Source organism: Macrotis lagotis, chromosome 5 (genome assembly GCF_037893015.1).
Source record: "Macrotis lagotis isolate mMagLag1 chromosome 5, bilby.v1.9.chrom.fasta, whole genome shotgun sequence".
In the NCBI taxonomy this organism is placed as follows: Eukaryota; Metazoa; Chordata; class Mammalia; order Peramelemorphia; family Peramelidae; genus Macrotis; species Macrotis lagotis.
Window position 1 is genome coordinate 271,734,801 of NC_133662.1, and position 26,765 is coordinate 271,761,565.

The following is a 26,765-nucleotide window of genomic DNA, read 5'->3' on the forward strand; positions in this document are numbered from 1 at the left end:
TCAGAAGGTGACGTCCCTGGCCTGCAATGAGGGCAGAGCCGCCTGGTTTGTATGATTATGTTCCCAGAGGCAGCTAGACTCTGCTTACAAAACTCAGAGCTCTCTCCCACACAAAAATGTCAAGTGGTCTGAAGTTTAGATAAACCACTAGAAGGGAAGTCACAGCATCTGCTCTTTGAAGAGGCCTGGAAAATCTGTGGAGCCCCTTGGGAGTCCCTGATCCAGCTCCAGGGTGCTTCAGGGAGAAGGGCTGGCCTGACTTCCTCCTTCCTCTCCATGAAGCTCAGTAGACTGACTATAAAAATCATATCAGGGTTTGGCCCCAGGACCAAGCCTCTCTTGGTAGGGCTGCCATGCCACAAGAAACCTTTGCTTGGGAGGCATGGATTTTACCCATGGAAATCCAATCCCTTTTAAATGAGCCTCAAGGACATGGGATTCAATGATTGCTAGTTTTCCTCATCAGCCAGTCTTAGCCCCTTGACCTGTCACGGCTTCAGTCCAATCTGATTTCATGTGGACATAGTGTTACTGAGGGTCAAGAAAAGAGACCCTCTAGAGGAGGTGGGCCCTCTGACCTGGCAGGTCCCAGAGAACTACTCCCTCTGGTCATATGATTTCATGAATGAGAGCCAAACTTGGGAGTGGCCAGCTCTGTGGCCATCCCTATTTTGAGGGTGGTGAGAGTGGTAGAAATTCATTACATATGAAGAATCTCCCCTATGGCTATAGAATAATATAATAGAATTTGTATATGGTGATGCTGTTTTTAAGGTCAGACAGAAGGAACCTCAGAGACTGTCTTGTCTTTTCAGATGGGGACACTGAGACCCATGGAGGGTCAATGACTTTCCCAAGATCACAGAACAAATTGCTGGAAGACTTGGAATGAGAACCCGGGTGACTGGTTTTCCAGTTAATTGTCCTTCCTGCCCATTTCAATCAAGGGAACCCCTTGGATTTTGCCCCAGATCCTGAAGTGCAAAGAGATTCCAGTTACAGAAACCTTGAGTATGCTGCCTTGATTCCAAGCCTGAGAAGCTGGCCTGGCAGGATTCCAAAGGAAGAAGATGGAAATACCTCTGCTCCCCCACCAATCCCTCTCTTCCCTCTCCTTCTTGGCCAGAGGGTTTCCTGACTTTGGGGGCTGGGACCCTTCTTGGAGGCTTTCCACCAGGTCATTCCAATGTATTGCTAGCACTCTCAGCCCCTTTGGAAGCCAAATGGAAAGGGGGCACAAATGGAAGGGACACTGGATCTGAGAGTGGAAGGTTTAAGTCATCTGAAAGTGAAGATGATGATGGTTTGCTTTTGTGCTTTTCCTAATGGAATGTTCTAGTGCTTATTTTATTCTTTCCTCCAGCTCTTCCTTCTGTTTTTCCTAAACACTATTGTCAATACCCAGCCATGCCTTTCCCTCCAGGCTGCCATGAGTGTGCCTTTCCCCAGCCAAGACATGATCTCCTCATCCCTGAATGCCCATCCAGGAACACCCGAGGCACTGCTTTCCCTCCTGAGATGGTAGCAGTCCACAGTAACTGATGAGGTCACTTACCCTTTCACCCATAAGACCAGGATCTCCAGGGGGACCTGAGAGTCCTGGAACTCCTCTGGGACCCTGAAAAGTAGAAGGGGAAAGAAATACCTTAGGATAATTAGACTTATTTTTGTGGCTTGGGGTGCTGATTATATTCTAAGTCATTCCCCCCCAAATGGAGATTCGGAGAACTAGAGTGAGAAAATATAGTTGTGTCTTTCAAACACAACTATAGGAGAGACCGGAAAAGGTTATGGGGAAAGCATTTCATTAAAGAGGGTGAGGAAAGGTCCTGGAAAAGGAGGCTTAGCAAAAGGAGAAGAAATTTTGAGGAAGAGAGAATCTCAATGGAGGATGCAGTCCCAGAACAAAAAGCATTTGTTTTCTAGGAAAGAATTTTATCTTTTTTGTTTGTTTGTTTATTTGTTTGAAGAAGCAATGAGGCTAATTGACTTGCCCAAGGTTGCACAGTTAAATAATTATTAAGTGTCTGAGGCCAGATTTTGAACTCAGGTCCTTGTGACTCCAGACTGATGCTCTATCCACTGTGCCACCTAACTACCCTGAAGAACTCTATTTGATAATAGCTTCCGAGAAATTGAAAAAGGGATTGGTAGAAATTAAGCTTAAACCAATATCTTATACCATATTTCATGGTAAATAGATGCATGATCTGAACATTAAAGTCATAAAAATAAATTTAGTAGAGAAGCTGACTGACTTGGGAGAATTCTACTGCCCACCCCTGGATAACAAGGGATCCTCCATGACCTCCCCAACATTCCAGGACAGAGCAAGACTGGGTCAGCCAACACCTCCAGCCACTCACCTCAATTCCTGGAGGACCTTCATCTCCTCGGTAGCCCTTTGGTCCAACAGGTCCAGCCTCACCCTGGATGAACAGAGAACTCAATCAGTTTCTGAGATCATACTGTCCCAGTCAAAATGTCACCTAACCCCAGGAGTCATTGTCTTTGGCAAAACTGCTTTTGTTTGTGATTTTTGGAGGATTGTTTGTCCACAGAAACACACTTGAAGGATGCTCAGGGCTCTTGGAAAGTCCTGAATTCCTTTAATCCTGCTTAGCTAGCATGACTGATGAGGCCCTCTCCTGCCTTCCATAGCCAAATATCTGGTAGGATTGCAGGAGAGTCAGGTTACTCCAAAGGATACTATAACATTTGCAGCCCAAGGGATTAAATGGGATACTTGGGCAGGAAAGTAGGGAGCTTCTGGGGTATGGTATCCCTGGAAAACTCATGATGACCTGTCCTGATGTCACGGCAAGGGGCCACTCAAAGGATTCCATTTCCTCTTGATTCTCCCTCTCTAGAGAAGAGGTTACCTATCCAGAAGGTCTCTAAGATGGCCTTCTTGCTCTTCATCTGGATTTTCTGGAGGTTTCCATCCCTGTTTGTAAACACTGTTCTTTAGCCTGGATGCTCCCAGTACCAATCAGGGACCAAAGGCAGAGCTTGTGCTTTCCCTTCAGATGCCATCCAGCCAACAGACAGACTGAATGTAAAGCTTTGGCAGGGTGGAAACTGGGGACCAGTATAACCTCAAGAAGAGGAGAGCAATGGTCTGGTAGAGTGGTCCTAGACTATAAACCAACCTGTCCAAAGCTAGCCTCTGGGTGTTCACCCCCTAGACCCCTAAGGTTCCCAAACAGGAGAGGAGGCAGTATGGGATCTCCTTCGATATCTTCCTTTCTTCTTACATTTTTATTGGGGTGGGGGTGTGATGTACAGACAAGCAAAGTGAAACAGTGAATTTGAATTTTTTTTAAAGTTGAGATCAGAAGACAGACCCTGGGGCCTACACTGAGAACCCAGCAGAAACTGGGTCTGAAGACTTGGCCTTGCCATCCCCTGGACATCAAGGTTTGGATACATTGGTATCTCCAAAGTTAGATCTACTCATATAGCAAAGGATCTGATCCATTCAGATGCCTCAGTAGACAGGAAACTCCCTGAAGGCAGGATTATTTTAGGAAACTTGCTTTGGCAGTTGATTGAAGGACGAGTTGGAGACTTGGGACAGGGAGAGCTATTGCAATGGACCTGCAGAGAGGTGATGAGAGGCTGCACCCTAGCTCTTATGGGACAGATGCTATGAAGGCAGAAACAATGATATCTGACAGATCAAGAGTAGGGGTGAGAATAAGAGAGAAGGTGTGGATGACCCTAAGGTTGTCTGGGGGATGCTGGGCCCTGGCAGTACAGGCAAGCTAAAGATGGGAATCAAGAGGCACTGGAGGGAGGAGAAGGGAAGTTAAATGCTTTCAGAATGAGAAGAGGTGAGGACCACCCCTGAGCTCAGAGGTGGTAGTCATCTCCCTAAGCCTTCCTGAATAAACTTCTACAATTCCCCTCCATGTCCTGTACTTAGCTCTGGGGCCCCATTTTAGGAGTGAATTTGACAGATTGGAGCAGGAGGATGAAGGTGGCACCAAGACTAGAGAACACGCCCTATAAAGAAGAAAGGGAAGGTCCAGTCTGGGAAGGAGAAGATGGAGGGAGGACACTGCAGGTGTGTTGAAGGGTTTGAAGAGATGCCAGGAAGAGGAAGGGTTAGGTTGTCCCTCCTGGCCTTAGAAGCAAGCACTAGGGGAAATGAGAAAGAGTCATAAAGAGTCAGAATTCAGTTTCTATCTGCAAATATTTCTGGGTGATCAGAGCTGTCCTAGCATAAAAATGGGCTGCTTCAGGAGGTGATGGGATCCCCTCATTGGAGGGTCCCAAGAAGAAGTTTGATGACCCATATCACAGGGGAGTTCCTCCTCAGGTGGCCCCAACTCCCCTCTAACTCCAAGATTCTGGAAAATCCCAATAGTCCTGTCTGATACTCCACCAGAGGACTTGTGCTGCCTCCTAAAGAACATTCCTAACTGTTGCTATGCATCTGGAGTCTCCCAGTCCCACTACGATGGAGTCATGAAGGACTCCATGGAGGATCTCTTTTTGTGAATGAGGAGCCTGAGGCTTAGTGGAGGTTAGTGGTCTTATCTCTTTGAATAAGTGGCAAGATGGGGGCCTCCTTCGGAGGTGACATGATTGCATGTTAGAGATGAGGTTGGTCCAGACCTGGTGACCTTCAAAATCCCCACAAGCTCTGTTATTCTGGGCTTGTGTCCTATTCAAAGTCCAGATTTTTCTTGGCTCCAGACCCAACCCTATCCTTTGAGGGCTAACTTCTTCCCTCCTTTAGACTTGAAGATAAATTATTTTCAAATCAAAATCTCAGCTCCTATGGACTCATTGGACAGTTTCAGCAAAAGGAGACAAGGGTGAATGGGCCCCCAATGGGTCCAGACTTGGAGAGGGAAGAGAGTGGGGGTGGGGGGGTGAGGGGGAGAGGGCTCATTTACTATGCAAATCACTTCAATCCCATCAATGGATTTGATGCCAGCTTTCAAACAGATGAAGGTGCTTATCCGCTGGGGCTACGGGGGCAGGCTGTTTATGGGAGCCATCATGCACAGACCTTCCCTGGGGAAGAATTCAATCTTTCCCTTCATCTGCCCTGCAGTAAGCCAAAATAAATACCCACAACTTAAGCCCTGTCTGAACTCTCAGTTCAAAGATATTAGGACAGATGTTTTGGAAGCAGGGGCCTAGAGCCTGTCACCACCCTCACATCCCTGCCAGATGCTGGCCAGGCCCCAGCACCATATATGACATGACCCATGTCCCCCAGGCACCACACATAGGATCCGTTTAGAATCCAAAGACAGGCTCACATCCCAAGCTTTGCACCTGCTACATGGAGGTGACCTTGCAACAATCTCTTGCCCTCTTTAGGCCTCCCTCAGTTTCCTCCTCTATGAAATGATGGGGTCAGACCAGATGGCTTTTGGAGTAAATGGAAGAGGGATTGGCATCTAGATCTCTTGAAGACCTTGGCTATCATAAACTCAACCTCCGCCATTTTTATAGAGTGAGGCCCAGGGAGGCAAAGGATTGTCCCAGGGTCATTTAGCTAGTGAGTGTTTGAGGTAGGATTTGAACCCAACTCTATGCAACTGGAAGTCTAACACTCTATCCGTCACACAGACTTCTGGGGACCCTTATGGGTCTGTCACTTAATGGCAAAGTTCAGCAGTCACAAAGAGAGATACCTAGAAGAACGCCAAGTCATCTTCCCTCCCACAGACTAAGGAAATGTCCCCAGCCCCTCCGTGACCTGAATTGTCTTCCTGGTCCTCAGTCTGTCCACACATGTACATAACCAACCTTTCCAAACAGGAAATGAAAAGGCACACACATGTTAAAAAGCCAAATGTCTTTCAGAGCCCCCAGAACAATCTGGCATGGCAAACTTGTCCCAAATATTTAGATTTCTACATCCGTTGACTCTCTGGTCTCAGTTTTAGGCCAGGAAGGTCAGGAATGAACAAGGTGTTGAACACTCTGAGTTCTCATTGGTAAAGGTCCAGTCGATAAGGGGTGCCTTTCCAAAGACCCCATTCATCTGGGAAGAAAAAGGGGACCATAGAAAATGGAACTCTGGTAAGGAGGGTGCAGAACAGAGTGAGCCAAGAGCCTGGAAAGCTTTATAAGGCTCTGAACTGGTTTAGACTGCCACCATTCACCCTGGGTAGCACTATCTAGATATAGAATGAGAGAGGGTTCAGGGGTCTTACTGGGTCTCCAGGGACTCCAACAGGTCCTTCTCGGCCTTGGTCACCTTGTGGCCCCTGCTCCCCCTGGAAGGAGAAAAAGAAGCTTCAATAAATCTATACCAATCTCAGCTCCAATGCCAAACCCCAATGCCAGCACCCAACCTCTACAAGCTTTCCAAAGTCAGCCCCAACATCAAATTCCACCCCAACTACCAACTCTAATATAACCCAATACTAACACCAACCTCAAACTCAACTCCAATCCCAACAATAATTTGATGACAACAATGCCAGTATCAGCTTCAAACCAAATGACAATGCAACCTCAACATCAAACCCAATCTTAACTCAGACCTGAGCTTCCATTTCAACACCTGCCCTGACACCAATGGTTCTACCAACCTCCATCCCATTATCATCAACATTAACCTCTAGACTACCATTCCACTCTAATTTAATTTATAGGACAGGCAAGAGAAGGTCTTGAGGGAACGCTTGAAGCTTTCTTCCAAAATAGGTTCTAGAATGAGGATTTAGATAAAGATTCTTAACCTTTTTTGTGTCAAAGACCCCTTGGACAGGCCGGTGAAGCCCTAGAACTCTCAAGTTAATGTTTTAAACTGTAGTAAATAAAATGCACAGGATAAATGAATTAAAAATAAAGATATTTTTTTCAGGTGATTCATAGACCCTCTGAAATCTGTGCACACAATTCAGTTTAAGAAGCCCCAATTTAGTCCCATGTGAGTCAGGATTGATGGAGTATATAGGTCAGTATATTATACTTGTAGCCCTTGACCTCCAAATTTGTGATTCTTGGCATTTACTCAGAGATATTTTGCTCTCTCTTTAAAAATTTGTGGTGCAGGGGCAGTCAGGAGGTGCAGGGGCAGCTAGGTAGTGCAGTGGATGGAACACCAGCCCTGGAGTCAGGAGGACCTGAGTTCAAATCCAATCTCAGACATTTTATAATTACCTAGCTGTGTGACCTTGGGCAAACCACTTAACTCCATTGCCTTATATAAAAAATTTTAAAAATTGATGGTGTCTTGTGAGATGCCAACCCTAGTCTTGGCATATTCCTTAGTCACTGAACCTGAGTCTCTGGGTCTTGTTTTCTCTCCTGGATGATGGAGAGCTAGACTTGATGATCTCCCTGGTCCCTTCCAGCTCTAACACCGTACTGATGTTATTACCCATGACAGCTGTGGGGGCCACAGTATGGAGGACTGTGATGGCACCCAAGAGACAACTGTCTTCCTGTCCTGACTCAGCTCCATTCCTCCATGCTGTGCTCCTCCAGAGAGGCTAGGTCCTCTCTGTTTGACCTTCCCTCTTGGTTCCCATGGCCTGGAGGTCTCTCCAGTAGGGGAGATGTGACCTCCATATTGATCAGCAGCAGCTTTTGCCAAATAGCCACATTAGAGCAGAATGGCTCCTCCAAGTCCCACCAATTTCTGCTCTCCTCACCCCAAAGGTATAAACATTGCTGTGACTGCTCAAAGTTATGGGGCATTGAGTTCAGGGTCCTATCTTCACATGGCAGTGAAGGACACCCCGAGAGATGTTCTTGTTCTCCTTCACAGTGGTACCCCCTCCTTCCACAATTCTCATTTCCCTTAGTAACCCATGACAGAGCACCCATGAAAGAGTTTATCCTTATCATTTTCTAAATCTATGGTAACAACTCTGATAGCCAGAGGTTCAGACATACTGGGATGAGACTTGCATTTTCTAAAGCCTTAAACCTGTAGGCTATTATTGATAAAAAAGACTGCCTAGATAAGAGTTGTGTGGCAATTGGTTCAGGGTTCCCAAAGCACCAGGAACAATTCTATATTTAAAATATTTATTCTCTTTATCTATTTTGGGTTATCCTTCAGTCACACTCCTTCCCTTCCTTTCTGCCTTCCTGCCTTCCTTCCTTCCTCCCCTCCCTCTTCCCTTCCTTCTTCCCTTCCTCTCTTCCATCCATCCTTCACTTCTTCCTCCTCTCCTGCTACAGTTTCCATTTCTAATCACTACATAGGCTTGAGTTTGGAGCAATTGAAGCCTTTTACCATTTACAGAAACCCGGAACAGAACCTTGGTGAGGTCTTCCTCCCCCTAAGAGAGAAGACCACAGCTAAACCAGGCCCTTATTCCTGTCTGACTGGCCAGGGACCCAACTGCTCTCTGCTCTGCCTCAATTGCCTTCTCTTCAGGGGCACTTGATGGAGATATTCCTTCCATTTTCTCTGTGGGTGTCGTTATAAATAAAACTCTTGGCTGCAAAGCCATCTCGCCTGGTTGTTTAAGGGGCAATTAGGGAGTGAGTTGACAAGGCGGCACAGTGTCCTGGTGATGGCTACTCTGATTCCCTCCTTTTACACCTCAGGAGAGGGGTGGGGCTGCATTTTCTAGTCTCTGTGGCCAGATGCACGGCATAGCCACCACACCCTTGGATCATATTGATTTTGGCCAAGTCTGTGGGCCCACTATATGTTAGACCCAGGGATGATTCAGTCCCTAGTCAGACCCACAGAATACTTTCCTGTTGAATTCAAGAGGTTCCCCCTAGGGAAACAGTGGGTGACATCCCCTCCCACACCCCATCTTCCCCCACTCCTATGGGGATAGGCAGGCTTTCCGGCTTCCCACATGCTGAGTCAAGGGCACAGTGAGTTCCCCTCATTTTCTAACCCTGTGCTCTTCGCCACTGCTGATGATTGTCCAAAGTTGAGAATTCACACTGTCTTAGAAGTGAATCTTCCTTTTTAGTAGCTTAGACATAACTTTGCTATGCCTTCCCATATCTGCATAAATTTAGGCCATACCATAGGGTCCCAAAGTTGCTCCATGAATGCACATGTAGCTTCTGCTAACCAATGGTCTTGCTAGTTTATTTAGGTGGGGGGAGGGGCAGGACACTTCTGTATTACAGAGGAGGAAATCATTAAATGGGATGGCTATAGTCATGGGACAGTGCATCTGATTTCCCCAAACTGGAAACAAATTATTTGAAAACTAACTTACTGGGTCACCTCTTGGTCCCCGCACACCAGGAGTTCCTCGTGGTCCTCGTTCTCCATTGCCACCCTATGTAGAAAGAGGCAAAGCAATGAAAATTCAGTATATTCGGGACCAGTGGGGTACAAGCAGAGGCCTGTCTTATAACTATGACTAGTTTTCAGAGCATGAATGTCCCATCTAGGCCAAATCCTTTGGCATGACCTACTGTTAGGATCAGTAAGACTCTTATTTCAATATCTTAACCATATTTTCAAAGTCTACTATAGGACCAGTCTTTTCACTTCTCAGGCCCAGGTCTGGGATGCCAAGAGTCAATCTGGATCTATGTAGCAACCAACTAACCACCAAATTAATCATTTGGGCGGAGTAAAACATCTGGTCAAGACAATAAGTCTGAGTTTTCTCTTTTTCCAAGGCTAGTATGGCATTCTTCTTCTTCCCTTCTTTGTTTTCTTCTTCCTCCTCCTTCTCCTCCTCCTCCTTCTTTGTTCATCTTCATCTTTATATTCATCTTCTTCATCTTTGTTGTCTTCATTGTCATTTCATCTTCTCTTTCTTCTTCGTTGTCTTCTTCTCCGTGAGACATTGAGGCTTAATGACTTGCCCAAGGTCACACAGCTAGTAATAACCGGTGTCTGAGACCAGTTTCGAGCTCAGCTCCTCCTTTAAATAATACTTTGTTCACTGTGCCACCTAGCTGACCCTACCATGGCATTATTTAGACATGATACCCATGAAGAAACTGCCAATTGGTGAAGAAAGTCAACTAATCTGGACTCACATCATGTCTGAGTGTATCCCACCATAGCCAAACAGATCAGTCCCTGCCTGTGGCCTTAAATATGGTGACTTCAACAGGTGTCAAATTTGGCCCCCAAAAGAAGGCTGCTCTTACCCTCTCTCCAGGGGGGCCATCAGGTCCAGCATTTCCCTAAGTTGAAAATAAGAAAAGGCATTCATTGGTGATCTGACCACAAAGCTCAGCCCCTGCCCCCAAACCACAGATCACTCACTTCATCTCCTTGTTCTCCTTTCTCTCCAGCTGGACCTGGTTCTCCTGGTTGACCCTAGAAAAAGATGGACATAAACAGATGTTCTGTCACCACATATTGGTTGCCTTGGGAAACTCCACTGTCCTTTGGGCTCAGTGATGCCCTACCTCTTCTCCTGGGGGCCCAGTATTTCCTGGTCTTCCAGGTTCTCCATTCTCTCCAGGTGTGCCCTAGAAAAAGACCACAGGTACCTTCATTAGTATGCAAGGATTTGACTTTGGCAGCAGCATAATGGCCTTCCTAGAATGTAATCCAAATGAGGAAAATCTTTCCTAGGGAGGCCCTCAAACATCATTCAGATTAATGACTCACTATTGGCTTTCTTTACCTTATCAGGACATGGCTTATTTTTTCTCAATATATCAAAGAGATTATCTATAGGTAGCGCCCCATCTTCCTCATGCATACCCCAATTTTCCTCACACAGTTTATTAGGATAAAAAATGCTCCAAAGGGCACAAGATTGCCCCCCTCCACTGGAACTGAGCCTCATGAACCAATTTGCTTCCATATATTTCCTTTTTGAGTCTGTGGCTCAGAGGAGGCTGGCTGCTCCAAGAAGCTGCAGTTTCTCTTTAGGTTGGCATTTCTAGGCAGTAAACTGGGAGGTGGGCAGGCAGCTTGACTTGAAGGGGTCAGTGTGGCCATCAGAGCCTAGTTACCGCCCTGTTTTTCCCAGATCCTTTGCAACCTCCTCACAGCTGCAAGGAGAAAGGAAAATGATTCGGGTGTCTGTGGAGGCAGACTCTGGGTGAGGAAGCCTGTCCTCTTGGCCATGAAGAACAGATGGCACAAACTGGGACATTTCTGCTCATTTCCCTCTCTGGTTGCTGGACCTGACCAGTAGTGGAGTCAATTTTATTCCTCCTCTCCCCCCCCGCCATGATGCAGAGCTATAGCTCTTCCCAATTACACCTCAGCTTGTTCATTCTGCTTTCACCACCTTAACCCAGTACTGGCACATGATACTGAACCCATCACTGCTAATACTGGCATGATTGGATCAAAGAAGATTTTGCAGATTTTCAGACTGAGCCCAAGGGAATGATCTACTGTGGGAAGGGGTTCTGGAACTTCCTTCCCTCTTGAGTCTGGTGTCTTACTCTTGTTCCTAGCTTGGGCAAAGGAGTCTGTAGCTGCCACCATTCTAAGAGCTGCCATATCTGCTGTACTCTGTTCTGAATGGGGTTAATGTCCTCTAAGGCTCCGCCAAAGGGCCATGGATGATCTTAGCTGGTTCCCTCTGGGGGAGCACCAGAGTGTACTAGCCATTTCTGGCCCTACTTCCTCTGGACCCTGGGTGCCATTAAATCACATGTACCACTGCCCCAGGTTCTTATGGGCCTGTCAAGGACAAGAAAGAAGAGAATCCCCATATGTGGCCAGAAGACAAGAGATCACCCAGTGGCAAGGGCTGCTCCAGCAATTAAAGAAGGTCTTTCCTGGGAAACCTTCTTCAGCAAGTGAAGATTTGCTTGGTTAGGGGCAGGACCTGAGACTTCACGGATCAAGGAAAGTCTTAGGGACAAATTCTCTCTTTTAGTACAGAGCAGCACTTCCTCTGTGACTCTCACCTTAGAGACTAGCTTGGAGCTCTGAGGAGGGGAAATGACTTGCCCAAGGCCACATAATCAGGATGTGCTAGAGTGGCATTTGAACTCAGGTCTTCCTAGCTCCCTGGCCAACTTGGTTTTCAGCTGGGAGGCATTTCCTGCCTCCTGAACTCTCGGCTCCCACAGCACGGCTTACCTTTTCTCCTTTTGGGCCAAAAGAACCTGGGTCTCCTTTGGGCCCTGGAGGTCCTTGGATTCCCTGGGAAAAAAAGGACATGGCTTTGTTAGCCCTTGCAACTCACTGTTTGATGGGGTCAGGAGCTCCCTGCTGCATCTAGACAGGTGGAAGCCCTCTGGACTCTCTTCCTGGACTAATTTCTGATTTCTCAATTATCTCTCGCTACTACAACCCAAATGCCTCTACCACCTCCAGGCTTTAGTATGGGCTCTTATACCTACCACTCCTGGGATGCTCTTCCTCTGGGTCTCAATCTCCAGGCTACTTTAGCACCTTTCTAGGCTGAGTCCAAGGGCCCCCTTCTCTCTAAAACCTCTCCTGATCCCCAGAGTGGCCAGCACATGTTTCCTGGGGGCTATCTTTAGAATTACCCTTTTCCACATGTTTTTATTTACTTATCTGTGCACCCATTATTTTCTCTCCCTTCCCAGTAGAATTAAGCCCACTGAGGGCTGTCTTGTCTACCTAGCAGGGACTGGCACCCATTGGGTGATGAATGAGTGAATGGCAACTACAAAATCCTTAGAAATGATTCCATGATGGCCTGGAGTGACCATGAGGCTTCTGAACCCCACTAGGGAGAGGGGATAGTTTGGGGGGGGCAGTGCTGTAACCTCAGTCAGTTCTTTAGCATGAATCCCAGGAAGAGTGAACCCCATTTTACAGATGAGGAAACTGGGACTCTGGGAAGCTAATGGATTTCCCTAAGGTCCTATAGCGACTCCAAGTCAGAGGAGGGATTGAAACAGAATATGCTCTCTCTAAGGACTAATAAACCAAAAGAGCCAGTAGTGGAGTAAATGCTCTCAGTCTGGGGTAGCTTTCCTATAAGACTGAAAGCCTGACTGCAATGCTGGAGGCCCCATGGAGAAGTGTGAGTAAGCCTCACTTAAAACCATATAACTTGAACTCAGTACCAGCAGACAAAGCCATTATTCTGTAGGGAATGTGCTAGTTAATGGGGTCTGGTAGGCACATGTTAAATCCTGCTGCTGTGTTCTTCCCCCACAGTCAGGCACCCAATCAGCCCTCCCAGCAGAGAAACCAGTGGTAGTGTGGTGGGTCTCATGAGGGCTCCCAGGCTTCCTGTGGTCCTACACTTTACTTGGGAATGAGAGTGTGTGAGCCAGTGGAGCCCACCCACCATTGATGGCCCTAGATGGGCAAGGTGGCTGGTGGATGGGTAGATGCCTTCCTTGTATCCCCCCCCCCCAAGCCCTAGCACTAACTGGCTTGGAGAGTTCATTTTCCCTTCAGATGATAACTTAGAGTCTACATTCGAAGGATGAAGTCCAGTACTCCTAGGTGCACTTCCCGTGGGGTGGGTGATACTTGGTAGAGAGAAAGGCAGGTGAGCAAGAAGGAAACTAATGCAGCAGCTGCTTCCTTCTTCCCTGGGCCAGCTCTAGAGAACTTCCCACTGGGAGCCTAGACTTTTCTAAGCCTGTCTTCCCCTATCATCTCTTGGTATGTTGGTGAAGTCAACATTTTTGCAAAAACTCACATCGAATCCTGGGGAACCCTTGCACCCTGGCAAGCCGGGGTATCCAGTTTCACCCTGTGAAGAGAGAGGGAAAGGAAAGTTCCTAAGACCACATACCAAGAACACACAGTACCATACCCAAAGGACCCCAGAGAGGGGCCAGTAGTTTTGCAAAGTGTATGCTCTGGAATGTCTTAAATGAAGACAAGCTATTCTGGATGCATCATGAAGTCCAAAGACAGCCTGGTCTCAGGAGCCTTTGAAACAAGAAGCTGACTGTGACCCCTCCTCACCCAGTAAACTAGAATCTATTTCCCCTTTGGTTGACCATGAGCTCTCTCCCTCCCTATATCAATGAACCAGAGCACATCTCTCCCTCTGGCTAACCATAACCTCTCTCTCTCTCTCCATGTCAATGAACCAGAGTGTATCTCCCTTGCTGTTGATCTCAGTTCACAAACACCCGTGGCTACATGTCTCCAACTTGGACTATGGGTCAGACAGGGGATGGCCAGATAGCTTCTGCTAAATGAGCCTGAATTGGAGGATTCCCTCTCCTTCTGATTTTCTATAGAGCATCCTTCCCCCTTGATGAGAGACTGACCTTCTGCCCATCGATGCCATCAATGCCTCGCTTGCCTTTTTCACCCTACAATAGAAAAGGGCACAAATTCATACACAGAAAGGCACTGCCATGTTAGAGCAGGAAACAGAGAGACCAGAAGTGACCAATATTCTAGAAAACTGACCTTGTAACCTTTAGGTCCTCGTGAGCCCTGTGAAGACAGATAAGAAGAGGGTTGAGAACAACCTGGAAATGGGATCCTAATGACTTGTACACGACTCAGGGTCTCCCCTGGTTCTACAGAAACTTGGCTGCATGGGGAGGGGTGAAGCTAGCACCCCCTCCAGATTCAGGCCTGGATGTGGTCTGCTGAGCCATGATGGGGATGTGGGAGCTGCTGATGTCAAGGACGGCCTCTGATAGTCTTTCTGCTGCTCTTCTGGTTGGAGAGGCCATTACAGAATCTTCTATGCCTGAGCCATGTCCAGGACCATGCCAGTGAGGGACAATGAGGGCCACAGAATGGTTTGATGCTTACCTTTTCTCCCCGTGTTCCTTTTTCTCCCTAGTGATCACAATGAATAAAGGAGGAAAGGTTATTTGCAAATTGGGAACATGAATGCAACAATTCTAAAGAAATGGTGGCTTCTGAGAAAGGAGGTGCCCACATACCTTCATTCCTTGGTAACCTGCAGGTCCAGGATCACCTTGTTTCCCCTAGGGCAAAAGAGAATGTGACACTTATTATAATAAGCCTCCCATGGGAGAGCTCCTGGCAGAGTTCATCATCTAAAACCTGGAGAGTCAGTATTTTCCTATTGCTGCTAAGACCTAACTTGCTAGAAACTGGCAGGGGTGGGGTATGGGTATATTTGATGAATTAGCCCAAGAGGAAGAGCTTGACATCTGACTAAAAGTGGTGGTGATTATTGTCCAGGAATGCCAAGTGAAGAACAGTAGAGCTAAACCTCATCTTATAATTATTATTCAAAATAATATTAACTAAATTAATTAAAATTAAGATTTAATATCTAATACCAATACTCAAGATATTTAAATGGATAGGGTTACTTAAATTTGTGGGCTGAGGGCTAATCATTTTAACCACTGGGTGGAAAGACATTTTAAAAACAATGGTTTCAAAACCTTCTGCCTTAGCAAGCAGAGACAATTCTTTGGCAATTTAGGACCATCATACTAATTATTAAGCCCAATTATAGAGAAAAAGGCACATAATATAATAATAATCAACTAAGAGTTCTGTTGATTTTTTATTCAGACATTTTGAATCAATATTATTGGTGATCTTGACCTATCAGTTTCTTTCTTTGCTTTATCCTTCCCTGGTTTAGGTATCACAAAAAGATAATGTGCTTTTAAAACCATATTTCTACATGGCCAGCAGTTCCTCTTTGTTCTGGAAACCCAGTTCATGAACTTGTACCCTCCATAGAATAAGGGAACCTTCTGTTACTGCTCTATGAAAGAGCAATGAGAAGGGTGAGGACAACAAGGTTAAATATTGTGGATTCTGAGGGCAGTGGGCTAGAGAAGTCTAAGACAGAATTACGAAAAGAATCATCATGGGATATGGCTGAGTGAAAAGAGCAGAAATGATTTAGTATCCAGTAAGATGTGTGGGACAGCTATATCCCACAGATAAATAGGCTTCCAAATGAAAAAGGGAAAAACAAAAGCCTCCCTTCTCCCACCTAGTACCCATCTTCTTGGTAAAGAGCTCTATGTAACACTGACCCTATTTATTGGAGGGGGATGCTCATCTTGGATTTCCAAGGGGCCTCCCGGTAATAACGAGTCAGAGCATACCACTTGTTAGAAAGGCTGGTTATATTGGGCTTGGCATGGCAATCAGGTTTTGTGGTCACTGACATTCTTAGACTGCTCAATGTCCTGCCTCTACCTCTCGCCCCTAATCCAAATAGAGATGAAGTCTGTCTGGTGTGTGGAAAAGATCCTGGTGGGGAGAGGACTCTGAAGGGGACATTATTGTTTCTGTCTGTCAGATTTTTTCTCTCTCTTCCATGTTGATCTTATATATGGTCAGAACTAAAGAACCCTTGGAGGACCTCTAAAGACCTCATGGGCCAAACTACTGCCCAGCCCAGTGGCCGTAAGTGATGGACTGTCAATTCTCTGGCTTGAGATTGAGATTTCTGTTATCATCATCATGTGTTACCTGTTCACTTTTCATTGCAGGCAAGATTTACCTTTTCAGGTTGCCTACCACTGAGACTGATGATGGGTATTGGGACGGTGAGAAGGCCCAGATTGTTCCTGCTAAAGTCAAGTGATGACATTAGAACTTCTCACTGCCAAAGGCCCAACACTGTTCTAGAATTGACCCATGGGTTGTACACCAAAGAGTGTACTGGGCACACCCCTACTCTGTTTGGGTGCTCCTTTATCAGAAGAGGCTGCATTTTTTTTCTTTTGATGGTCCATAGATACACCGAGATAATCCTAGAATTCTGACCAAGGTTCAGAGTAGAGGAAGACTTTGATTAACACTGCTTATTTCTGTTGGCTTCAGAATCCACCCACCATCTTATAGATCCATTGTTTACACTGTGTCCTGTGCCCCATGTTCCGTCTTTGGGGGAAGACATGATCTTGGAACACAGAATGGCCTACCAGTGGCCACTGATGACCAGGGTCCTGTTACTGATCAAAGGACATAGGGAATCTCAAAACAGTAATAATGAGAAGAGATGCCATTTCTATAGGGCCTGAAGCTTTACCAAGAGCTTTCCCCACATTATCTCACTGAAACCTCATGATGTAGGTCCTATAGTTACTATGGATCTATGTATATTCTGTGAATGTAGGGATCATTTATGAGAATGAGGAAACTTAGAGGGTAAGTCTTGACCAAGATCATATGCCTGGGAAATGTCTGAATCATCATTTAAATCCAGATTTCCATAATTCCAAGCCTGTCAACATGTCTATTGTACCATCAGAGAGTCAAAACTGGAAGAGACCTTTGATGATCTGGAATGTTCTAACTCTAGGGCTGGGAAGAATCTCAGAGTTCATCTGGTGTCCAACCTTGTCATGTTCTAGATGAGAAAACTGAGGCCTTCTGGGGGAAAGGATGCTCCCTCCTCCCCTTGGAGCTGCTCTGAGCGCAGATGAAGCAAGGTTCTTGTAGAAGTAGTGGTCATAGCTCCTGGAGCCCCCAAACAGATCATCTGAATACTCACAGGGTCTCCAGCTTCTCCCTTCTCTCCAGGAAGCCCAGGTTTTCCTCTTTCTCCCTGGAATATAAAATGGGGGTGGAGGTGAGAGAGGGTTTGAATGTGTTTTCAAAGAAGTATCAGTAGCCAACCTGGTCTAGTTCCCTCACAAGTGACTCTCAGGAAATCCTAACTCTAAAAGTCCTATTGGATTCTCGACTTTTAGCAGGCTCCTCACCTCTAAGAAAGGGGAGGGGGCTTACAGATGAACTCCCCTCACCCTCCTGGCACCCACCTCAGATCTCTCAGAGGCCCTTGCTTTGGTTTAGCAGTTCTGTGATGCCCTCACTTTAAGGATCTACTTGCTATCTGCACTTGTGACTCAACTCCTTCACACCACTCTGGTCAAGGGCCAGTCAATCATAATCCATAAGTTTTAATGAAGAGCCTACTCTGGATGAGGCACTGTCCCTGCCCAGATCAGAGTTGAAGAACTCATTTTACAGATGATGAAACTGAGCCTCCTGGGGGTAAAGGGAGAGTGACAAAGTGACCTGAGGGCAGGTTTCATGTTTTATCTAAAATTACTTTTCCCCATTTGTCTTGATTCTACCTAGGAACCTCACCAAACAGAACCCTCTTCTCTCTCTCTCTCTCTCTCTCTCTCTCTCTCTCTCTCTCTCTCTCTCCCTCCCTCTCTCTCTCCAGGATGTCCAAGGTGGGAAACTTAGAGGATCTGCCCACACCTAAATAAGGAGCCTATAGATCAGCCCCCTCCCCCAACAACAAACCATCCAGGGCTGCCTGCAGACCTCCAATAATGGAGCTTTCCATTTACTCCTCATTCTGTCCTAAGTCCAAGCAAAATGAACCCAATCCCTCCAGGATTAATGCCTCCCAGTCAGAAGGCCAGGGGTGAAATGAGTGGCCAGGGAGCATTTCCTCACCTCATGTCCAGGGTCACCTCGTTGCCCAGGTGGTCCTCGGGCCGGCTGGAAATCAAGCATAGAAGAGGCTCTGGTTAGCACAGGGTCTATTCACTAAGATGGAAGCTAATGATGCATGGTGGGGGGGTCATGGGGAGCAGCCAATGGAGTTTCACTTACCTGACACTCGAAAGAACAGCACTGGAAAAAAATAACAAATCCAAGATATTAGAAACAAAAGGTAGAAAAAGCCCCAGTCCCAAAGCAGTCCTTTAATGACTGTTCTGGATGGTCCTCCCAGCCTTGACAGGACCTTCCCAGGAGTTTTTTTCTGGGCTAATTGCCTAAGAAGACTAGGATCCTCCCTGCTTGCTCTTATGGCAGGTGTAGATATGGTGAGGGGAAGAGAAGATGGCAGAGGATGGGAATGAGAGACTCACCACTTGTTCCACATTGTCTTTCTAAAAAAAGGAAATGGAAAAACGTTGGGTTAATTTCCACTTTTACATCACCATAAGTCTCATGTCTGAGGCTCCAAGATAAGAAGCCCCAAGAAAGGAAAGACGAAGAGCCTGCTCACAATCATCTTGATGATGGTGTCAATGGTCTCCTTGATCAGCTCACTTGAGTCACGGTTGACATCCCAATCGGCCGCAGTAAAGTTCCGCCTGTATGTGTGGTCGGTGGCAATGATGCTCAGCCTGGCCTCCTGGAACCAAGAAAAATGAGGATCAAGTGAGATCTGGCAATAAACACTCTTGTTCCTGATCAAACAGTAGACTGGATCTGGAACTTGAGTCTCCTCCTTTGGCTTTGATAATCTTGAGTCAAGGAGAGCAAATCAAGGTCATCTGCTGTAGGCCTGTGCGGGGATGTGGAGGAGGTGGTGCTTCTGAGCATGTCTCTGGAATCTTCTTGAAGGCCTAGACCTTCTTGGTCAATGGTTTGATTGAATTACCACGATCGGGGATGTGATTTTTTTTGAGGGGCACAAGGGAAGTAAGTGACTTTGCACTAAGACAGGGAGCTGAGTTCCTCTCTGACTCCTGGGAAAACCCACTGGGGCCTCTTGTTTCTCTGTGATAAATGTGTCTCTTTTTTGCTAAGCCTCTGTTCTGAAAAGGGTCTGGTGATGAAAGGAGATTTAATTAAAAATGCCACTTGTAACACTGCCCACTCTCATTTAGTTTCTTTGCTCCTGCTCCCATTGGAAATGGCTTCCAGAATTCAAAGTGCTTGGTTCTGTTGAAAGAAAAGTCACACTTCCCTTGAGCAACGGGAACCTTGACCCAATCGGACCAACTTCCCTACCATGTGGGGCATCCATTGCTGAAATGCTCACCATCAGTTCAGAAATGGATGCCCCACCTCCTCACCACCTCCCCAAAGTCCCAAGTCAACTGGGAGACATGGCCATGGTTTTAGCCCAGACGTATTTCGAAGACTGAGGTTGAAGCATTGAATGCTGAGGCAGCTTCTTGGGGAAGCCATTTTGTTTCCCAGACATATAATAAATCCTGAACAAATGCTATTTTTTTTCATTCATTCATTCCTGGGACTCCTAGTGCATGGGCGGTGGATTATGGTCATTGACCTGGAAGAAGCTCCTGAGGCCTCCAACCCTTTCATTTTACAGATTAGGAAACTAAGGCAAGAAAGGTTAAGCGACTTTGCCAAGTTTCATCAATCATATGCATCCAAGGCCTGTAGGTTCAGAATCCCTTTGTCCCTTACCCTCAAGTTGTAAGGCACAAATAGGAAGGAACTTCATTGGCCAATGCAAACCTTAAATGGAGCCCCTCTTAGTAACAGGAACAAACCATTTCTATCAGGTTTGGAAAGCACTTTACTTATATTCTCAAATTCTATAGGATTCTCATAACCACCTTGGAAAGTTGATATTATTTCTCTCATTTTACAAAGAAGGAAATTGAGGCAGAGGATAAAGTGAGTTGTTTAGGGTTCTAAGCTAAAAGCATTTGAAGCTGGAGTTGGTTGAATTTGAAAAGATAGCCAACAAGTGATTGTCCAGTCTCTTTTGGAACTGGTCCAGTGACAAGGAGCTAACTCCCCTCTGACCTGATTCAGGCTAACCCCCTCTGGGACAGCTTGCATGACAGTTTGGAATTTCTTGCAGACCTCTGCCTCCATGTACCTCTTTGTCACTCCCCCACCTTGACCAGCTCCTGACTCCACCTTCTGAGCCAAGCAACTGAAACTTTACCTTCCCTACCTCAGGGCAGGCTCTGCAAGACCTAAAGAGAGCTGTGATGGGGACTCCCTTTCCCCTCCCTTTCAGCCTCCCAGTGACCATCCCTCATCCAGAGGGAATGGTCATATCCAGGGTGGGGAAATGAAGTGTGAGGAAGGATACTCAAATAATCGCTTTTAATTTATTCACAGTTTAGCATGAGGTGGTGGGGGAAAGGCTGGGTTAGACTCAAAGGCGAGATTCACACCCTAAATCTTCCATTTGCTAGCTGGATGATTTTGGGAGAGAATCGTAACCTCTGAGACTAAGTTTCCTTTTATGTCAAATGAGGGGATTGGACAAAATATCCTCTGAAATCTCTGAAATCTGTAACCCTGTAATTGTGTTTTTAACCTGCCTGTGAGGTTGTTAAGACAGATATGATTCCCATTTTGTTGGTGGGTAAACTGAGGCACAGAGGTGCTAGCACAACTCATCAGCTAAGGAGAAATTCAATTCCTCTGAGCTCCATAACTTCAGGGTTGCTTGGTCATGGCAAGTGGAGCCTTTTCTGATGCTGTGGCATCAGGTTCCAAGTCTGGACTGACCCCAGGTTCTTTCTTGTTCTAACTCATCTAGGCATTTTTTCCTTTGCTGCTTAAACATTTGCCCCTTGTGAGTTCAGAGCCTTCCTTGAGGATGAAGGGCAGGATGAGTTGCCCCTTTCTCCAGACAGGGAGGGTACTAGCTCTGAATTACGCATACATCCCTGCTCTGGGCTGAGTGGAGAGACCCAAGGAGAGTAGATGTTTGGGAAGGGAAGGGAGGGGCCCTGGGCTTGTGCACTTGCCTATGATGTGCTCATGCGGGCTTGACTTTCTCCGTTTTGGGGAAAGGTGGGGGATTGGACCAGAGAATGCTCCCTAGGCTAACCATACCCCACCCCTGCATTTCATAAATGAAGAACCTGAGACCCTCAGAGAAGGAGGGACTTGTGGGCAAGTTGCTACCTGATCCAGGCTTGGCATTCAGGTCAATGCCCATACCAGTATGTCCTGATAGTCAATGTCCATACCAGCCTAGCATTTGGGTTTCAGAGGCCCAGGACAAAGACTTAGAGATGACTGGTCTCACTGAAGGAGGTTTCCCTCCTAGCACAGGGTTTTCTGAACTCCAGCTTCTCTTCTGGGGCCTTTACCCAGCCTTCATTCCTATTGTCATGGCCCAGAACCTACCAGGTGATCAGGTGTGATAGCCACCGAGAAGACTTTGATGCCCAGGTGCTTGGCCTCGTTGACAGCATCTTCCAACCCGCCACAGGGTTCCTTGTAGCCTTCCAAGGGGTGACCGTCTGTCACCACTATAAGGTACTTGTTCTCTTTCAGATGGGACCCCCTAGGGTAGAGACACATTTATGAGACCACAGGGGTCAGGGGAGGGCCCCAGTGGATGGATGGATGACAGTCCTTGGGTTTTAAGATCTCAAAACATAATACAAGAATGGGTGTCAATCAAAATCTCTGTGATCAACCTGGACTGCAAGGGATACCAAGGGAAGAGATGCATTGACATGGGTCTAGCCAGCACCAAAGCAACAACTCTAAGGGTTGATGCATCAGGGATAGGTTTTAAGCTGGTGCTAACAGATGAGGGAAACCTGCCTGTTGTAAAGGCTGCCCTCCCTCCTCCCGAAAAGGGACTTATGGAGCAACTGAACCATGACTCAGTCAGCCAGCTGGCCCCGGCTGGTCAAGCAGCTGACCTGGTGCCGGACACTGACCAGGTGTCCAAGCCCACAGTTATAGGACAGGGAGTAGAAGAGCAGCAAGACCAAATGAGCTTTTCCTCATCTTTCCTTCTCAACCTCCTATCCCCGATGAGAATTCTGAGCTCCCCTTTAAGCTTGTCACTCAGGGATACAAACCTTGGATGACTTCAAATCCATAAAACCCTCAAGATGGTGGGGGATGGGGGAGAACAAGAGAATATTAGAAAGCTGCTTTACATTCATCGATGAGGAAAATTATCTTGGAAGGGGTAAAAGGGGCATTGAGGGCCCAGATGGCAATGAAAGTTTTAATTGAGCAATTCAAGAAGCCTGACAAAAGGCTCAAAATGTCCAAGTGTGAAACCTTCTGGGATGCCTCATCACAACATGGAGATGATGACAGCTCTCCAAGGTTTTGCAGGCTGACTATAAGCTCAGGTAGATCTGTCTAAGCTGTAGAGGTTTCAGCAATGAGCTTGGACAGGGGCTGCAAGACTGTCCCCCTGGACTAGCCAGAAGTAGCTAAATTTGGAGAGACCCATTGCCAGAGTAGCTCTTAACCAGTCACAAGGTTATATAGAGGGACTTTGAACCTTGTCATGGGAAAGTGCATCTAAGCAAATAAAATTACATATTATAGAGACATTAAAGTGTGTGTGTGTGTGTGTGTGTGTGTGTGTGTGTGTGTGTGTGTAGGATATTTTTCTTTGTAAACCTAGGACTTAGAACAGTGCTAAGTACAGTAAGCATTTAATAAATCTTTTGGATTGATTAGTTGTATATGGACTCCCCCACCGCTCTATTTCTGTCTCTCTTTTTCTCTCTTACTCTGTCTCTCCCCTCTCCCCTAACCCAGCCTGTCCCTCCTTGTCCCTCTCTTGTTTACCCCCCCTTCTCTCCCTATCTATTTCTTACACACATACCCACATTCACATATATACACATACACACATCTAGAATGATAACAGTAATTGCAATGAGTCCTTAAAACCTTTGTATTAAAAATTTCTCAGTTACTGATTCACAGTTTTTGAGATGGGGATCGAAACACAGAGTTGTCATGCAATTACCAATTAATGAGAAAATCTGGAAAATGATCCAACATTTTGCAATCCTTAAGATGACTGTTTCAACTATCTAAGTCTTCCAATTAGATGTTAATACATTCCTAGACCTTATAAACAGCAGCATTTTTCCCACTCTATAAACTAGTTACAAAGCATGATGGTAGAAGAGAAAGGGATGTTTCTGTGGTTGTCACTATTCCCTGAGAAAGGAAAGATTCCAGTGACTTTAATGGGACCATGATGAGTTGAGTCATGCAGGATAGAAGTTCTCGCTAATTTCTCATTAGTTTTAGAAATAATTTATTTGAAGAAGAGGTGTTAATCAAGCAGTTGTAGTATCTTGTTTACTAAAAACAAAATTGGTCAAAGAAGTGGGAGAAAAGGAATAGAATTGTGCATTAAGGAGATATACTGGTGCAGGAAAATGCAGGGGCTTAAGGGGAGATGTGTGTGATAGAGATTAATCAGAGGAGAAAGAGAAGGTAAATAACCTTGGTAATGTGTTACAGACCTTTGGGCCAGAAGGAGGTTTGGGAAACTTGTTAACCTACCATGGAGTGAGACATCATTGTAGCATTGGGGAACTTCAATCAACGGAACCTCTACAAGAGTTGCTAGCTCTCTCCGCCTCCCCACTCCTACTTGGAATTTGTGATGGAGCAGGACCAGTAGAACCTCACATGCCCCTCAGGTTCTGGCCTCAAGCTCTTTGCAGGCATTTGGTCCAAGAAAGATGTGATGAAGTCATAGACAAGAATGCTTCTGGGAAGGAAGGAAGGACTGGATGTTGAGAGAGAGCAGAGTTGGTGCACAAGTATTGACCTTTGACCAATTTATATGAAAAAAAAAAACACTTTCAGGAGTCCAGGTTTAGCAGGAAATCCTAACACTAGCCCAGCACCTTGAGAATTCTAGTGGGACCATAAAAGCCCATATTACCCTAAGGTGAACACTGAGTATTCAGGTTAAAAATGACTATATAAATAAAGGGGGGAGGGAGAAGGGATGAAAAAATTCAAAGGAAATTTTTCTCAGATGGATGGAACATTAATGGAGGGTAACAGAAAGAGAAGAAGAAATTCAGTCGTCAAGTTGCTCTGATTTAAGGAGAGCCTAGGCCACCTGGGTGGGAGCTGAAGGTCAAGACCAGTGGGGGGTGGAAAAAGTCTCTGGCTTCCCTTTCCATTTCCTCCCCAACACCCAGGCAACTGATTCACCTCAGCAAGTCAATAAGCATTAATTATGCCCCTGTTTTTTGTTCGCCACTGGTGCTAAAAAGAAAGGCAAACCATCTTAGAAACCTAATTTTTTTTTAGTTTTTGCAAGGCAATGGGGTTAAGTAGCTTGCCCAAGGCCACACTGCTAGGGAATTATTATTAAGTGTCTGAGGCCAGATTTGAACTCAGGTACTCCTGACTCCAAGGCCAGTGCTCTATCCGCTGTGCCACCTAGCTGCCCCTGAAACCTAATTTTCTTACGAAAATAATTTTCAGTTATTTTTGGAAAAATACAGGTATTGGAAGATACACTGGAGTTAAGATGGCCAAACAGTGACCCAATTTTCCAAAAAAAATTTTTTTCAAAAGGAAAGAAGGAAGGAGGAGGAGGCTGGTCTCTCTCCATAGGACAGTTAATTTTGATAGAATTCTAGAATGAATCACAGAGGAGAAGCAATCACGAGGAACCAATATGGAGTGTTCAACCAGTCAAGCAACTAATGAGTATATTATGTGATGGTCACTGGTCTCAACACTGAGAGCAGAAGGAAAAGAATGAAACAATCCCATTTCCAAGCAATGTGAGGTCAGGATAGACTTGTAAGCTCCTTTCCACTGGAAACTCTCAGGCAGGACACAGAAATGGAAAGGCCAAAGCATCTGCTACAATCTCTCATACTCTTCAGGTGAACAGGTTGGAGAGATGGGGAGGGTTAGAACGATTTGGACTTGGTTAAATGACCACATGTGAGAAGCTGTCACCTAGTGTCTGATGTCATCTTTGAATGAGGTCTCTGGGGGAGTGCCTTAGGCATCTGTGCTTGGCTCTTTTATCTGTGACTTCCCCAAAAGCCTAGAGAACACCTCACTAAAATTGCAGGTGATATGGAACTGACCAGAGTAATAGAATTAGGAAAACTGTGGATACTTATACATGAAATAGAGGCAAATGTGTGTGAGAGAGGTGGGGGATTCTGGGGTACTCCAAGCAGTGTGATGTGGAGGTTCACAGGACTTTGGCCTCTAATGAGAGAATCAGAGCTTCCAAGACTAAGGATGGGACTTAGAACTGGAAGAACCCTCAGAAGGCATCAGATCTACAACACCCCATCCCCCATTTTACAGAAGAGGAAACCTGAGGCCTCGAGGGGGTGAAGAAATGACATGAGGCCCCCAGAAAATGAGTGGGAAAGCTAGGATGGATGCCTGAGTCTTTTGAGTTGAAATATGCTGTTTTCCCCAAACCTACTAGGTTTGGCTTGGTTTGAGGACTTGGGGGAACATGGTTGCCCTCCCTTTGTGCTCTTCCCACCCACCCATTGTTTACTATTAGAGACCAGGTGTCATTGATTTCCATCCCCCAACTCCATGATCATCGTTTTACACAGATCTACAAGGTCAGTCCAAAAGCCCAGCTCTTCCCTGGCCCCATCCACTTAGCCCCCCAGTCTCCTGGAGGAGACCCTTCTCCTTGGGGGTGGTCACAGAGTGGCTTCCAAACAGGAGTCTGTCAAGTTTAGGTCAAAAGGCCTTCCAGACCCTAAAGAAATGAAGACTTTCTGAGGGTAAGCCTTGGTTTCCATGTATGCCCAAAAGAGAAAGGCGGCCAATCCAGCCTCAAACCCCATTCTCCTACCCTGTGACCTTGCTCAGGCCCCCCCCTCAGAGGGTGATAGAGACAGACTAGAAAGAACCCCTTTGGGTCCTAGAGATGGTCATTTGTATCAATCCAGTGATCCAGGCCTGACTAAGCCCTGAGGATACAAAGAAAGGTAGTCCTGCCCCCTGGGAGCTCACCTTCTAAAGGGGAGACACTGAGTAAATGACTAGACATGTGTAAGAACCAGGGACAGATCGAAGGCACCCCAAGAGGAGAAGGGGCTCATTACTAGCTAAGAGGACCCTTGGCAGCAGGGTGGGGAATGAGATGAGGGCAGAGCAGTCCTGACCTGGGGGAGAACTGGGAACACAGGAGACAGAGGAGATCATTTAGGGAACTGCAAGGGATCCAGTGTGGCCAGAGTGTGGAGCAGGCAGAGGACAGGGAGATGGGAGATGACCATGGTGGTCAGAGGGGCCGACCCAGTAAAAACTTTAAATGCCTAATAAGGGATTTAATATTGGATTGTAGAGTCTCTGAGGAGAGGGGAGACAGCCAAAGCTAGGCTTTGGGAAAATCACTTTAGTGGCCAAATGGAGGGTCCGTGTAGGGAGCAGCCCCTGAGGGAAGTCACCTTGCCAAGTCTTGAGGTCAAGGGGTAGATAGATTGTGACTTGGATTTCTATCCTTTCTCCAAGAACAGGAATGAGGAGCATCTAACTCTTTAAATGGCTT

General features: G+C 46.2%; 1 protein-coding gene across 1 annotated transcript in view; it reads right to left on the reverse strand.

The window, feature by feature from the left end:
• Positions 1-26,765, reverse strand: part of COL6A1 (collagen type VI alpha 1 chain) — a 44,169-nt gene that overhangs the window by 11,779 nt on the left and 5,625 nt on the right. The window contains exons 4-22 of the mRNA XM_074189896.1: positions 21,614-21,773; positions 18,768-18,896; positions 18,628-18,648; positions 18,368-18,388; positions 18,209-18,253; positions 17,289-17,342; positions 14,737-14,781; positions 14,603-14,629; positions 14,249-14,275; positions 14,104-14,148; positions 13,521-13,574; positions 11,975-12,037; positions 10,333-10,395; positions 10,187-10,240; positions 10,069-10,104; positions 9,177-9,239; positions 6,183-6,245; positions 2,367-2,429; positions 1,556-1,618 (exon numbers count right to left, since the gene is read on the reverse strand). Coding sequence (XP_074045997.1) covers positions 1,556-1,618; positions 2,367-2,429; positions 6,183-6,245; positions 9,177-9,239; positions 10,069-10,104; positions 10,187-10,240; positions 10,333-10,395; positions 11,975-12,037; positions 13,521-13,574; positions 14,104-14,148; positions 14,249-14,275; positions 14,603-14,629; positions 14,737-14,781; positions 17,289-17,342; positions 18,209-18,253; positions 18,368-18,388; positions 18,628-18,648; positions 18,768-18,896; positions 21,614-21,773 — 1,096 coding nt within the window. The remainder of the gene's footprint in view (positions 1-1,555; positions 1,619-2,366; positions 2,430-6,182; positions 6,246-9,176; positions 9,240-10,068; positions 10,105-10,186; positions 10,241-10,332; positions 10,396-11,974; positions 12,038-13,520; positions 13,575-14,103; positions 14,149-14,248; positions 14,276-14,602; positions 14,630-14,736; positions 14,782-17,288; positions 17,343-18,208; positions 18,254-18,367; positions 18,389-18,627; positions 18,649-18,767; positions 18,897-21,613; positions 21,774-26,765) is intronic.